Source organism: Chiloscyllium plagiosum, chromosome 4 (assembly GCF_004010195.1).
Source record: "Chiloscyllium plagiosum isolate BGI_BamShark_2017 chromosome 4, ASM401019v2, whole genome shotgun sequence".
NCBI classification, from domain to species: Eukaryota; Metazoa; Chordata; class Chondrichthyes; order Orectolobiformes; family Hemiscylliidae; genus Chiloscyllium; species Chiloscyllium plagiosum.
The window spans coordinates 2,049,134-2,064,486 of record NC_057713.1 but is presented as its reverse complement, the minus strand read 5'-3'; the positions used below and the strand labels follow the sequence as shown (position 1 = coordinate 2,064,486).

General features: G+C 46.1%; 1 protein-coding gene across 1 annotated transcript in view; it reads right to left on the bottom strand.

Annotated features, from left to right (window-relative positions):
- Nucleotides 1-1,632: 1,632 nt before the first annotated feature.
- The window catches only part of chpf2 (chondroitin polymerizing factor 2), a 27,540-nt gene continuing 13,819 nt past the window's right edge, over nucleotides 1,633-15,353 (bottom strand). The window contains exons 3-4 of the mRNA XM_043687573.1: nucleotides 8,035-8,217; nucleotides 1,633-4,916 (exon numbers count right to left, since the gene is read on the bottom strand). Of these exons, the coding sequence (XP_043543508.1) occupies nucleotides 3,657-4,916; nucleotides 8,035-8,217 (1,443 nt within the window). The 3' untranslated portion in view covers nucleotides 1,633-3,656. The remainder of the gene's footprint in view (nucleotides 4,917-8,034; nucleotides 8,218-15,353) is intronic.

The window sequence follows — 15,353 nt, the reverse complement described above, 5'->3', positions numbered from 1 at the left end:
CTCCCTCAGCGCTGACCCTCCGACAGTGCCCACTCCCTCAGCGCTGACCCTCCGACAGTGCCCACTCCCTCAGCGCTGACCCTCCGACAGTGCCCACTCCCTCAGCGCTGACCCTCCGACAGTGCCCACTCCCTCAGCGCTGACCCTCCGACAGTGCCCACTCCCTCAGCGCTGACCCTCCGACAGTGCCCACTCCCTCAGCGCTGACCCTCCGACAGTGCCCACTCCCTCAGCGCTGACCCTCCGACAGTGCCCACTCCCTCAGCGCTGACCCTCCGACAGTGCCCACTCCCTCAGCGCTGACCCTCCGACAGTGCCCACTCCCTCAGCGCTGACCCTCCGACAGTGCCCACTCCCTCAGCGCTGACCCACCGACAGCGCCCACTCCCTCAGCGCTGACCCACCGACAGCGCCCACTCCCTCAGCGCTGACCCACCGACAGTGCCCACTCCCTCAGCGCTGACCCTCCGACAGTATGGCGCTCCCTCAGCACTAACCCTCCGACAGTGCGGCACCAACGTTTAAATAGTAATACTGAATGGGATAGAGATTTGGATGAATCTTTATAATCTGGGAAGTTAAAGCTTCTGCGCTGCCAGACCTGCAATGTGTCTGGAGAGCACTTTGCATAATACTCATGTGAAAACTGTGGGAATCATCTGAAATAAAGAACAATACATTAACATGTAACATATCAACAGGTGGGAGATGCTCCCTATAGTACTCCAGCGCTAGAGTGGAGTGATGATGTATGGAACAAGGTACAAATCAAACCAGAATGAATCCCATACTCAAAATAACTTTGGGAGGAGAAAGAGTAAGCCTTCAGCCTTCACCTCCCTCCAAACTTCTCCCACCACCTCGAAAGGAACTTGTGGGTTCAAGTTCCAGTGGCCATGTAATGAATCTGACAGATGCCAGGAAGTTCTGAAGGTTTACATGAGAGATTACATGATTAAGTGTTGACAGGGCATTAGCACAGAGAATAATAATCAAGTCATACTGTCCTGACTGAATGTCTATACACATGGGTTTAGCTGACTACACAATATAGTACCAGAATGATCAGGAATGTTTGATTCTCTGCTCCCCTCCCAGGAAGTCAATGACAATCACAGTATCTCAACCATGGCCAGGATTCAACCCTTGGAACTTCCATACAGCCGGCAAGAGCAACAGAGATCGGGAGGTCCCAACATATGCTGTTGTCTCTTGAACTAGTGAACAGGAAACTGGGATGAAACCAACATGCACCTCATATTCTCAAAATGGAATGGAGCCCAGGCTGTGTGTGGGCTCAGCCACTCCTGCAAATCTTTTTTTTCTCCTCCTTTCTCTTGAGTTCTCTTTTGTTTTCCTTTTTCTTTCCTTTGGAGCCTTTCGTGGTGGGTTAACTGGTGAAATCGTGTCAGCTGGAGTGGGCCCCTGTACGGAATGGTAGCTCCTCCCGACAGTGGGGGACATGGCTTCTCACAGCGACTGGAGGCAGCCAAAGTTTAAGATGGTGGCACTAGAAGGTGACATCTCGCAGGAGGTCAGCCAGAGCAGGACTCTTGGCGAAATGGGGGTGCAGAGGCCTGGTCTGACAGAGGAGCCAGGGACGCCTAGTTGCAGTAGGTGGAGAGTTCTGGAGTTGGTGAGGTGGTTGCTGCTGCAGCAGCATGGTATGCCCAGAGCTGGGATTCTCAGCGTCGAGACAGAGGTAGTACTGGGGTCTCCTGGCTGTGGGGTGAGTGTAGGTCAGCAAAGTGGGCCACATTCTCCGGCAACTAAAACTAAACAAACAAATAAGTTTGTACCTGTGTTTTTGTTCTTGCCACTGTTTACCTATTATTTACTTATTTATGCTCCTTAACTCTGATCTGCCTGTATTGCTCGCAAAACAAAGCTTTTCACTGTGCCTCGGTACACATGATAATCAATTCAATTCAACTGTTCTAAGAAGTCAAAGCTAGAAACCACGCGTGGTATTGTCTGTTTTACAGGATTGGACAAGGTCAGAAGTTTTACAAAGAACTGCAGATGCTGGAAATCTGATAAAAACAGAACACTGGAGAAACTCAGCAGGTCTGGTGGCATCTGTGCAGAGAGAAAAACAGTGAATGTTTTGAATTTGACTCTTCTTCAAAACTACAGGAGCTTTATGTTGTTGCTGGGTTAAGAGACCTAGTTCCATGTTACAATATTCTGTACATCACACCAATGGGGAGTGCTCAGCACTAACAAGGGTGACTAATGCAGGTAAGTGTTCCAGTTACAACGGTTAATGTTCTGCATCCCACTGAAAGCTCAGAACTCTCCTCAAGGAAATCAAATGGATGAGTAGTCTCTGTGACTAAAGAGTGGAGAGAGTATGCTAGAGGTCTGGATGGGCTGAATCATACATCCCTCTGGCGTGGAAGCAGACCATTCGGCCCATCGAGTAAATACTGAAGCTGCAAACAGTATCCACCTAGACACACCCCCCTACCATATTCCTGCAACCCTGTATTTCTGATGACTAATTCACCTAGCCTGCATATGTTTGGACCACGGGAAGAAACCAGAGCATCTGCAGGAAAGCCACACAGATAGTTTCCCAAGGCTAGCGCTGCAAGGCAGCAGCTCTAACCACTGAGTGACTATGCCGAATGACCTCTTCCTGTCAGGTGCTCCTGTTAAAGCTCTCATGGAATGTAAAATGATGGCTGATCTTTATGTTGAAAATCAGACAGTTTGCAGGATAGCTGAATCAGTAGGGGGAATCTGTCAAATGGTCTGATTAAATCTTCCCTCCGGTTAATGCTAGGTGTTTTCCTGGAGGATGCCTTTGCTCAAATTGAGAAACGCTAGGAATGGAGAATGCAGCAGCTCCTGTTCAATTCCAAACTATTCAGATGCTGAGAACAGCAATAGGGAAAGGCCATGATGCAGCACTGCAGTGAGCCTGAAGATACTAAAATCAAAAACAGGCAGATCAGGCTGAATTTGGGCTCAGGAAGTGTACAGATGGGAAATAAGGAAAGAACGGAGAACAGCTAGTAATTCCTTGCTGGATTATAATCATCCAAAATTCCAAATCTTTCAGATCAGCAGCGATCTTCGAGCTAGGAAACTATCCCAACATTCAATGGGATCATGGCTGACCTTTATGGTGTAATGAAATCCTCTAGTTATATACATTAACTTTAAATAAGCAAGCCAGCATTGGATGACAGGCAACATTTATGCAATAGGCAGTTCAGTGACAGTATCCACATCTGCCTAGCAATGGTGGAAAGGCTTATTGCAAACCTTGAAATAAGCCCCACATTGACTTCGATTCTGAATTTAATGTGGCCACCTAGCAACCTTAGGGAATGCCTGTTCCACTAATGTTACAAGTCACGGATTAAAACAAAACTGATATAACTAGAAGGCAACTGCATAAACTTTAATTAAGTTTGTTTAAATTTGTTGATCTTAGATTTTAAATTATGGGGATTGATCCCTAGCCTCAATTGTTTGCTTTGGTGTGGGGTCTTAGGGGTGGGAAGAGTACCAGATTACCCCTACCCTTTACATGAAGGGGAGTAGATTTAAATGGAGATTCCAGAGACTCTAATGGGCTACAGCCAACAGTTCTCCACATCAAATCCTGTGTATGATTACCAAAATACTTCTTGCTACAATCAAATCTAAGTGCTGTTGGCTTGTTCTTGCTCAAATATGGCCAAGGCCAGCTGGGAGCGTGATGCCAGCCCTTCCAGGTTGCTGAGCACACAGCGGTGGTAGACCTCCTCGCTCAGCCGGGGGTTACACGTGCGGTGGGTGTACTTCTGCACCAGGCCTGGTTCCACGGGCCGGAAGACGTGCAGGCTCGAATACTTGATGAACACATCGTACACCTCCATACTCTCGAGCATTTCGTCATTGTCCAGGATGTCGGCAGCCATCTTGGTCCGAGCTGCCATGTAGTCAGAGTTGAAGAAGCAGGACTCACTAAAGACCCGGCGGTCAAAATGGCCATCCTTCAGGAACTCGGCAGAGGAGGGGGTCTGCTGCTCCCGGTAGACGACAGCAGGATTATACTCTTGGAAGTGGATGGGAAAGAAGACCTGCCAGTTGTTTATGGTGTTCATGCGGCAGCGGTTAAGAAACTCACCGTTGATCTCAGTCCAGACGCTGGCGATGAAGAACAAAGTGTCCACGGGGTGCTTCTTGGAGATAATGTCCATGATCTTCACCTGGGAAGGAACATCCGTCTTGACACTAATCCATGGGATTTTCACATCAGAGTAACGCTTTTCAATCTCAGCTATGGCGGACTTCACCCCCGCAAACACATCATTCTGACTGACGCGCTGGGCATCAAAGGGGTCATAGATGAAGAGGAAGGTCAGTAACATGTTGTCATGCATGTCCAGGGCATTCATGGAGTAGGCATCCAGGAAATTGCCCACATAGCCTTCCTCATGCACGGTGAGGGGTAGGATGACTTGAACCCGGGTGGCCTCGGTCACATATGGCATGGGGATGATCTCCACATTGCTGAGAGGCCTCAGTAGACTGACCCGCTTGGCAATGGTCCGGCTGTAACCTTTCTGGGTGTGGGCTTCCAGCATTAGGTCCAGTGTGTATTCCATTCCCCGAGTTGGGTCAAAACGCCGGTAGCCATTGAGAAGCTGCCTCTTGCGAAAACGTAGCAGGGGCTGGTACTTCTCGTTGAGCTGCTGAACTGCAGTCTCAATGATGTCGCTTATGTCTGCCTTATTGATGCCGCGGAGCTCACACTTCGGAGTGCCTTCGACACACGAGTAAATCTGCTCCTCTGTGAAATAGTCCCAGTTGATAACCTCAAAGCGAGTTTTAGGTTTAAAAGGTGGGTTGATGCCGATTGGCCAGGAGGCTCCAGCCTCACCCTCTGGTGTCAATTTACTGAGGTTCTTTATTTCCACCTGCAAAACATAAAGATTAGGACAGGACACCGAGAGACAGACACAGAGACAGAGACAGGGAACGAGACAGACAGACAAACAGTGAGACAGAGTGAGAGATTAATATAGGATAAAGAGAGAAGGTGTGTGTGAGAGAGAGACAGACAGACAGAGAGATTAGCATAGGGCGCAGAAAATAAGAGTGAGATTAGCATAGAGTATACAGATGTCTATCAGTCCAACCCGTCTATGCTGCCCAGATATCCCAACCTAATCCAGTCCCACCTGCCAGCACTTGGCCCATATCCCTCCAAAACCTTCCTATTCATATACCCATCCAGATGCCTTTTAAATGCTGCAATTGTACCAACCTCCACCACATCCTCTGGCAGCTCATTCCATACACGTACCACACTCTGCATGAAAACGGTGCCCCTTTGGTGCCTTTTAAATCTTTCCCCTTTCACCCTAAACCTATGCCCGCTAGTTCTGGACTCCCCGACCCAAGGGTAAAGACTTAATCTATTCACACTATCTATGTCCCTCATGATTTTATGAATCTCAATAAGGTCACCCCTCAGCCTCTGACGCTCCAGGGAAAACAGCCCCACAGCCTGTTCAGCCTCTCCCTATAGCTCAAACCCTCCAACCCTGGCAACATCCTTGTAAATCTTTTCTGAACCCTTTCAGATTTCACACATCCTTCCAATAAGATGGAGATCAGAATTGCACACAATATTTGAAAAATGGCCTAACCAATGTCCTGTACAGCCACAAAATAATCTCCCAACTCCTGTACTCAATGAGAAAGACTGGCAAAGAGTAGGAGAGCAAGAGGGAGAGATTGATTAGCATTGACGGCACAGAAAGAGGTCAGCACATTGCAGACAGAGAGAATAGATAGAAATTGGAGAGTGCACTTGCGAGAGACAGCACAAGAGAGAAAGCGCAAAAAGCTCTCAGGATCAAGGGAATGCTGGGAATGGTATCAAAAAGGACTGTATAACAAGATGACAGAAGAGCCATTTGGATACAGAACTGGCTCAAAGGGAGAAGACAGAGGGTGGTGGTGGAAAGTTGTTCTTCAGACTGGAGGCCTGTGACCAGTGGAGTGCCACAAGGATCGGTGCTGGGTCCTTTACTTTTCGTCATTTATATGCATGATTTGGATGGGAGCATAAGAGGTATAGCTGGTAAGTTTACTGATGACACCAAAATTGGAGATGTAGTGGACAGCGAAGAAGGTTACCTCAGATTACAACAGGATATTGATCAGATGGGCCAATGGGCTGAGAAGTTGCAGATGGAGTTTAACTTAGAAAAATGCGAGGTGCTGCATTTTGGGAAAGCAAATCTTAGCAGGACTTAGACACTTAATGGTAAGGTCCTAGGGAGTGTTGCTGAACAAAGAGACCTTGGAGTGCAGGTTCATAGCTCCTTGAAAGCGAGTCGGAGGTAGATAGGATAGTGAAGAAGGCGTTTGGTATGCTTTCCTTTATTGGTCAAAGTACTGAGTACAGGAGTTGGGAGGTCATGTTGCGGCTGTACAGGACATTGGTTAGGCCACTGTTGGAATATTGTGTCACCTTCCTATTGGAAAGATGTTGTGAAACTTGAAAGAGTTCAGAAAAGATTTACAAGGATGTTGCCAGGATTAGAGGATTTCAGCTACAGGGAGAGGCTGAACAGGCTGGGGCTGTTTTCCCTGGAGCGTCGGAGGCTGAGGGGTGACCTTATAGAGGTTTACAAAATTATGAGGGGCATGGATAGGATAAATAGACAAAGCCTTTTCCCTGGGTTCGGGGAGTCCAGAATTAGAGGGCATAGGTTTAGGGTGAGAGAGAAAAGATATAAAAGAGACCTAAGGGGCAACGTTTTCACACAGTGGGTGGTACGCGTATGGAACGAGCTGCCAGAGGAAGTGGTGGAGGCTGGTACAATTGCAACATTTAAGAGGCATTTGGATGAGTATATGAATAGGAAGGGTTTGGAGGGATATGGGCCGGGTGCTGGCAGGTGGGACTGGATTGGGTTGGGATATCTGGTTGGCATGGACGGGTCGGACCGAAGGGTCTGTTTCCATGCTGTACATCTCTATGATTCGAACAGCCAAATCAGGAAGTAGTGATGCAATCTTAGGAAATTGTTATTGTATGTTTCTTCCCTGGAAGGCACACAAGCTGATTAAAAGCTCTAAAGGTCAACACTTTTGTTCACCTTGTATATGCACTCATTTCTCTTGGAGAACACCACAAAGAAATAGAAGGCTCTAGAATGGTGTAGACAAGTTAGAGTGTTTCCATTCACAGCTGAATCCATTCAGTGTATCCATTCCATTCAGTATCCAGAGCGCACAGATTTAAGGTCATTGGTGGAAAATTGCAAGGTGGGGAAAATCAATTCCTAAAAGGGCAGTGGAAAAAGATTCAATAGGAACTTTCAAAAGGCAATGGGCTAAATACTTGAAAAGGAGAAATTTGCAGAGAAGAATGAGACTAATTGTTAAATCTTTCAGAACAGCATGATGAGTGAGGAAATGGTGGTTTTTGCAGAACTGTAGCCCAGGAAATAAAGACACAAGAGAAGATAAAGAGTAACAGTGGATTTTGTGGTAAAGCAGATGGAATCTATGGACTTTAATTCTTAAAACACCAATAAACAGTCCTGAAATTCTGTGCAGTAAAAACAGAATCAGTTTATTTGTCACATACATGAGCCAATGGCTCCCTGATAACGAAGCTTTGGCCTAACATTAAGAAGGAATGTGCAGGCCAAGGAGGGGACCCAAAGAAGGTTCACAAGTATGTTCCCGGAGATGAACGCCTGTCACATGAGGAGCAGTTGAGGATTCTGGGTCTCTACTCAAGGCCAAGTCTGTGAGTACATTTAAGACAGAGATAGACAGGTTATGGGGAGAAGGCAGGACAATGGGGTTGAGAGACTTATCAGTCATGACTGAGGCCAAGTCTGTGAGTACATTTAAGACAGAGATAGACAGGTTATGGGGAGAAGGCAGGACAATGGGGTTGAGAGACTTATCAGTCATGACTGAATGTCAGAGCAGATCCGATGGGCTAAATAATTCTGCCTCTATATCTTATGGTCTTATTACGTTCAGCTCCTTCCAGCCCAACATTACCTGCAGCTCTTCGATTTCCTTGTATGTCTTCTCCAGTTCAATTTCACTGAAGCGGCGATGGAGGCGGTACATTAGTGTGGGGTCTGGTACCAGATGAACAGTGAAAGCCTTTTTGAACTCTGTGCTGTCTTCTTTATCTGGATCTGTGTTCTTGCCTAGTTGAAAGGAGCGGTAGCGTACATCCTGAAATAATAAATGCATCAGGAGACAGTTTCAGGGTAAGGGAATAGCATCAGCCAACAATCCTACACCTGGAGTAAAGTTACGTCAACTCTACAACATCGCAGCACCGAATGCAGCAGTGTGACTCTTTTCCAAATCTCAGTAACAGCTGTTCTCAATGTTTTCCAATTAGACAACCACCACAGTGACAACTGGAGCCAAATTAGACGCAGCTTTACACCATGACCACATAGATTCCGACTTTCCATATCACAAGACATAGGCATGGCCTGACCAGACAGGATCGACATCTACAAGATGCACTGCGGTAACTCATCAAGGCTTCTTTGACAGCACCTGCAAATTCTACCATCTATAAAGGAGAAGGGCTGCAGATCCATGGAAACACCGCCATCAGCAAGTTCCACTCCGAGCCACTCACCATTAAGACTTAGGTGTTGCTGGGTCAAACTCCTGGAACTCTCTTCCTATTTTTACACCACATTTTCCAACATCCGCAAGTCTGCGACAGGTCAAGAAGGAAGCTTACCACCATGTTTGAGGGAATTAGGATTGGAAGTGCTGGTCTAGCCAGTGACATATATGCCAGGAAACAATTAACTTCCATTGTTGGTCAGGATGAACAAGATCAGAGATCAGGTTAATTTAGACTTCATATTGTGAAATGTGACAGGATTAATGATTCCAGATTAAGACACCATTAGATAACAGTAGCCACAATGAGATTACATTTTTCATCCAGTGTCAAAGGGAGAAAATTGGGTCTAAGCCTAGTGATCTAAACCTAAATAAGAGCAACTGTGGGCATGAAAACTGAGCTAGCTGACATATCAGGAGAGGAATGGATCAACAGACACAGTGGTCAACATTTATAGAAATGTCAGAGTACTCAGGATAAGCATATCCCTACGAGAAAGAAAACATTCTAAGGGGGAAGGAGGGAATCTACTATCTATGGCTAACTAAAGTTAAGGAGAGCTTAAACTTCAGGATAAAGGACATAACTGCAGAAAAATAAGTGGCAGGTCAGATGTTTAGTCAAATTATTAAAGAATGTCAGAGAATGGTTAGAAGGTTAATACAAAGGGATAAATTAGAGTTTGAGAGGAAGCTAGAGTCATAGAAATGTATAGCATGGAAAGACCCTTCATTCCAACTTGTCCATGCTGACCAAATATCCTAAATTAATCTAGCCCCATTTGCCAGCATTCAGTCCATTTCCCTCTTAACTTTTCCTAATCCACCAAACTGGTAAATAGCTTCACTATTGGGGATTCATAACTCCTGTTGATATGTTCTGAATCATTTGTGGAATCTATTATGAACATTCAGAACATTTATATAAATGATTTGGATGTAAACGAAGGAGGTATGGTTAGTTAAGTTTGCAGATGACACCAAAATTGGTGGCGTAGTGGACAGCAAAGAAGGTTACCTCAGATTACAGTGGGATCTTGATCAGATAGGCAGAGGAGTGGCAGATGGAGTTTAATTTCGATAAGTGCAAGATGCTGCATTTTGTAAAGGGAAATCAGGACTTAGACACTTAATGGTAAGATCCTAGGGAGTGTTGCTGTACATAGGTTCTAGTTCCTTAAAAATGGAATCTCAGGTCGACAGGATAGTGAAGGCATCATTTGGTATGCTTGCCTTTATTGGTCAGTGCTTTGAGTATAGGAGTTGGGAAGTCATGCTGTGGCTGTACAGGACATTGGTTAGACACTTTTTGAATACCTCATTCAACTCTATTATCACCACTATAGGAAAGATATTGTAAAATTTGAAAGGGTTCAGAAAAGATTCACAAGCATATTGCTAGGGTTGGCGGGTTTGGGTTATAGGGAGAGGCCAAATAGATTAGATTAGATTCCCTACAGTGTGGAAACAGGCCCTTCGGCCCAACCAGTCCACACCGACCCTCCGAAGAGTCACCCACCATCCTCCAACTAATGCACCTATTACTATGGACAATGTAGCATGGCCAATCCACCTGACCCTGCACATCTTTGGACTGTGGGAGGAAACCGGAGCACCTGGAGGAAACCCACGCAGACACGGGGAGAACGTGCAAACTCCACACAGTCAGTCGCCTGAGGCGGGAATTGAACCCGGGTCTCTGGTGCTGTGAGGCAGCAGTGCTAACCACTGTGCCACCGTGCCACCCAAAAAGGGGGTATTTTCTCTGGAGCATCAAAAATTGAGGGCTGACCTTATAGAGGCTTATAAAATCATAAGGGGTATGGAGAAAGTGAATAGCCAAGATCTATTCCCCAGAGTGGGAGAGTCCAAAACTAGAGGGCATAAGTTTAACGTTAGAGGGGAAAGATTTAGAAGGGACCTGAGGGGCAATTTTTTCACACAGAGGGTGGTGCGAGTATGGAATGAAATGCCAGAGGAAGTGGTGGAGGCTGGTACAATTACAACATTTAAAGGGCATCTGGATGGGCTTATGAATAAGAAGGGTTTAGGAGGGAAGTGGGCCAAATCCTGGCAAATGGAACTAGATTAATTTAGGATACCTGGTCAGCATGGACAAGTTGGACCAAAGGGTGTGTTTCCATGCTGTACATCTATGATTCTATGTTCTGTCCATCTGCCTCTTCATCCAAACAGGTTCTGTAAAGATCATGAGCATCTCTCCCCCACCACTGTATTCCAAAGACCAGTTTGATGACAAGCTTGAGACTAACAATTGGGAATTTACCAATTGGGAAATTTAAAAAAAAGAGTGGGCATGGACCACGAGGTGGCATCATAACCTGGGAAAGATAAATGAGGACAGACAGAGAAAAAATGGTTACCTGTAGAGTACTGAATGATGTAGGTAACATTTGCTGTTGTGTAGATCCAAACAGGTGCATTTTGAATGTGGAGTTCTCCCTCCCGCTTAACTGCCCCAAAGCAAGCCACTCAGCTCAGGGCAGTTAGAGATGGAGAAATATCGGTCTTAGCAATGACACCTACAGTCCACGAATAAACTTCTCATTAACGAGTTACTCAAGTTAAGTGGTATTTTTTGCCCCTTGAGCCAACCTGAGAATGATCCACCCAGGTCAATGTTTGGAAAAGTTTTGTGGCCAAATTCTATAATATCCCTTTATATTTTATGAAGGGACTTTGAGAGTGTTTAGTAAAAATTACACAGTTGGAGTTAATGCTGACCACTTCCTGATCAATAATTAGAGCCAGGTTCCACACGCAAAGGTGCTGACAAGGAAGATCTTTGTACTAGAAAACAATGACCTCTTGATAAGTCCTTGTGATAGCTTTTCATTAAATTGGAAGTTTTCCTTCCATTTTTCATCATCGTTACCATCCACTAATCATTCCTATTTTGTTGCAAAATATCTCCTCAGTCATGAGCAGGATCGAGTGGGGTTTGCAGCTCCCTATAGGGAGCTTGGTGTTTGCTATCATATGGATTTGAGAGGGAGACGGTGGAGAATGCTTAAATGGGTGTTGTTTCAGCTTGTTGCTTTGCAGCAGACCAAAAACAAAACTGTTCAATGTTCTGGTTTCATTGGATCATTAAATTTACAGTGCAGGAAGCCATTCAGCCAGCCATGCCTGTGCTGTCTCCTCTTAAGAATAATCATGCTTAACCCCACACGTCTGTAAAATATCTGAAATTTTCTTCCTTAAAATTATTGATAGAATCAGTTTCCTTGCTCAGGTCAAGACACTAACATCTCAAAACAAGCATTTATTTTAATTCATTTGTGGAATACAAACTTTGCTGATTGGGCCACAATGTATTGCCCGTCCCTAGTAGCCCTTGAGGTGCTGGTGGTGAGCTGCCTTCTTGAACTACTGCAGTCCATGTGCTGTTGGTAGACCCATAATGTTGTTAGGAGGAATTTCCAGGATTTTGACCCAGCAACACTGAAGAAACGGTGATATATTTCCAAGTCAGGAAGATGAGTGGCTTGGAGGTGAACTTGCAGATGGTGGTGTTCCTGTGTATCTGCTGCCCTTGGTCTTTCTAGATGGCAATGGTCATGGGTTTGTAAAGGTCTCAAAGGAGCCTTGTTAAATTTCTGCAGTGTTTCCGGTTGATAGTACCTACTGCTGCTAATGAACATCAGAGGTGGGTGGATGTGCTACCAGCCTGGCTGCTTTGTCCTGGACATGTCAAGCTTTTTGAATGTTGTTGGAACTGCTTTTATCCAGGCAAGTGGGGATTGTTCTAACAATGATAACCTCTGCATCCAGAGGAATTTCAGTGATGGCAATTTTATTGAAAGTCAAGGGCCAATGGTTAGATTCTCTCTTGTTGGAGATGGCTACAGTTTGGTAACTGCGCAGTGCAAATGTTACTTGTCACTTGTCCAAGACTAGACATTGTCTAGATCTTGCTGCATTGGGACATAGATTGCTTCAGTACCTGAGGAGTCATAAATGGCGTTGAATGTTTCGCAGTCATCAGTGAAAATCCCCACTTCTTATGAACTGCCTGAAGCTAATTTGTCAAATTTGCTCGAGAGTGGTTATCAATTGATGCATCTTCCTTTCCAACCGGTGGATCACAAAATTGACAATTGATGGAGGGAAGATCACTGATGAAGCAGCTGAAGATGTTTGGACTCAGGAACACTATCCTGATGAACTCCTACAGATCTGTCTGTGAGCTGAGATGACTGACCAATAACAACAACCACCTTCCTCAGTAACTCAGTTTTGCTTGGCTCCTTGGTGCCAAACTCAGTCAAATGCAGCCTTGACGTCAAGGACTGTCATTCTCACCACACCTGTGGAATTCAGCACTTTTGTCCATGTTTGACCCAAGGCTGTAATAAGGTCAGAAGCCGAGTGGCCCTGGCGGAACCCAAACTGGGGGTCACTGAGCAGGTTATTGCTGAGGAGCTGCTCGATAGCACTGTTGATGACACCTTCCATCACATTCTCTTCACTGCTCTGGAGAAACCGGTTTAATTTTGAATAACCAACATCTGGTTATCACCCTACTTACCAGAGGAAAGAATATTTCTCTATTTGCTCCTACAGAACCTCTTTAACAAGTCATTCTGCTATAATGCGCGTTTCATCAACGCAAATTCACTGTAATGCGATTAACGAGTTGGGGATACGGTTTTAAAATGTGTATTAGCTGTAATGTGATTACATCAGCACTATCTTGAGCGCTGTTTGTAAAGCGTGATTTTTCTATAACATGGGGTTGCACAAGAATGCAACCATTACGTTATAGAAGAATGGACTTGAAAACCTCCATTACTTTACATTCAGGAGAACAGCCCAAACTTTACCAGCCTCTCTCGAGAATATCCTGGAAAATATGCCCTGTGCTCCAAGGCCTTCACCTTATTTCAGAAGCCTGAATTGTCTACAAAACTGCAGCTGAGGCCTAACCCAGTGATTTATTGTCAGCCCCCATGTGCTAAGAAACTGGCAAGTCAGTTTCTTTAACTACTAGAGACATCACGGTGGAAATAATCTCTCAGAGGCCTAGAATCAACTTCTTCAGCTGCTTCATCAAAAGTCTTCAGAACTTGCCTATGATTGCACAACATTCAGCATGACCACAGCTCCTCAGATCCTGAAGTAGTCCGTGGCTGCATGCAGCAAGACCTGGACATTATCCAAGTTTGAGCTGAAAATGTGTTGCTGAAAAAGCGCAGCAGGTCAGGCAGCATCCAAGGAGCAGGAGAATCGACGTTTTGGGCATGAGCCTTTCTTCAGGAATGAGGAAAGCATGCCAAGCAGTTTGGGCTGTTAAGTAACATTGGCACCGCACAACAGTAAACAATCATTATTGACCACATGAGCATATCTCACTGTCGATCAACATTCCCATTGACCAGAAACTGAACTGGACTCACCTAATAAACAATAGTGAATACAAGAACAGGTTAGAGGTGAAGAATATTGCAGCGAGTAACTCAACTCCTGACTCCCCAAACCCTGTCTGCCATCTACAAGGCACAAGTCAGGAGTGTGATGGAACACTCCTCCACCTGCCTGATGGATGCAGAGACTAGATCAGAGTGGTGCTGGAAAAGCACAGCAGGTCAGGCAGCATCGCAGACACCCTGCCTCTATTCCTGATGAAGGGCTTTTGCCCGAAACGTTGATTTTCCTGCTCCTCGGATGCTGCCTGACCTGCTGTGCTTTTCCAGCACCACTCTGATCTGCTGGTTTCCAGCATCTGCAGTCCTTGTTTTTACCACCATGATGGATGCAGCTCCAATAACACAAGACGCTAATCATCTAGGACAAAACTGCATGCTTGTTGGGCCTCACATTCAACATGCTAAACATCTACTCCTTCCACACCAACACAGAGCAGTACTATGTTCCATCTCCACAATCTACTACAGCAACTCATCAAAGCTCCTTCAACAGTACCTTTCAAATCCACACAAGCTCAACCAATCTGGACAATGGCAACATGAGAACAGCACAACCTGCAAGTTCCCTTCCAAGCCACTCACAATCCAGACATGAAAATCTATTAACGTTCCTTCAACGTCACAGCTTCAGTACTGCCATGCATGCTGTTACACTGCTGTTGACCATCTACCACCAAGCACTGGATCCCAGATTATAATACACTGCCAAAATCGTTCTCCACAATTTCAGTTGATACACACAGATCCACACTGACTGGGTGAGGATCTCTCAGGACTGCCCGCCCCTCACTGACAGGGTGAGGATCCCTCAGCACTGGCCACCCCTCACTGACAGGGTGAGGATCCCTCAGGACTGCCCACCCCTCACTGACAGGGTGAGAATTCCTCAGGACTGGCCACCCCTCACTGACAGTGTGAGGATCCCTCAGCACTGTCCGCCCCTCACTGACAGGGTGAGGATCTCTCAGGACTGCCCGCCCCTCACTGACAGGGTGAGGATCCCTCAGGACTGCCCGCCCCTCACTGACAGGGTGAGGATCCCTCAGGACTGGCCACCCCTCACTGACAGGGTGAGGATCCCTCAGCACTGCCCACCCCTCACTGACAGGGTGAGGATCTCTCAGGACTGCCCGCCCCTCACTGACAGGGTGAGAATTCCTCAGCACTGCCCACCCCTCACTGACAGGGTGAGGATCCCTCAGGACTGCTCACCCCTCACTGACAGGGTGAGGATCCCTCAGCACTGGCCACCCCTCACTGACAGGGTGA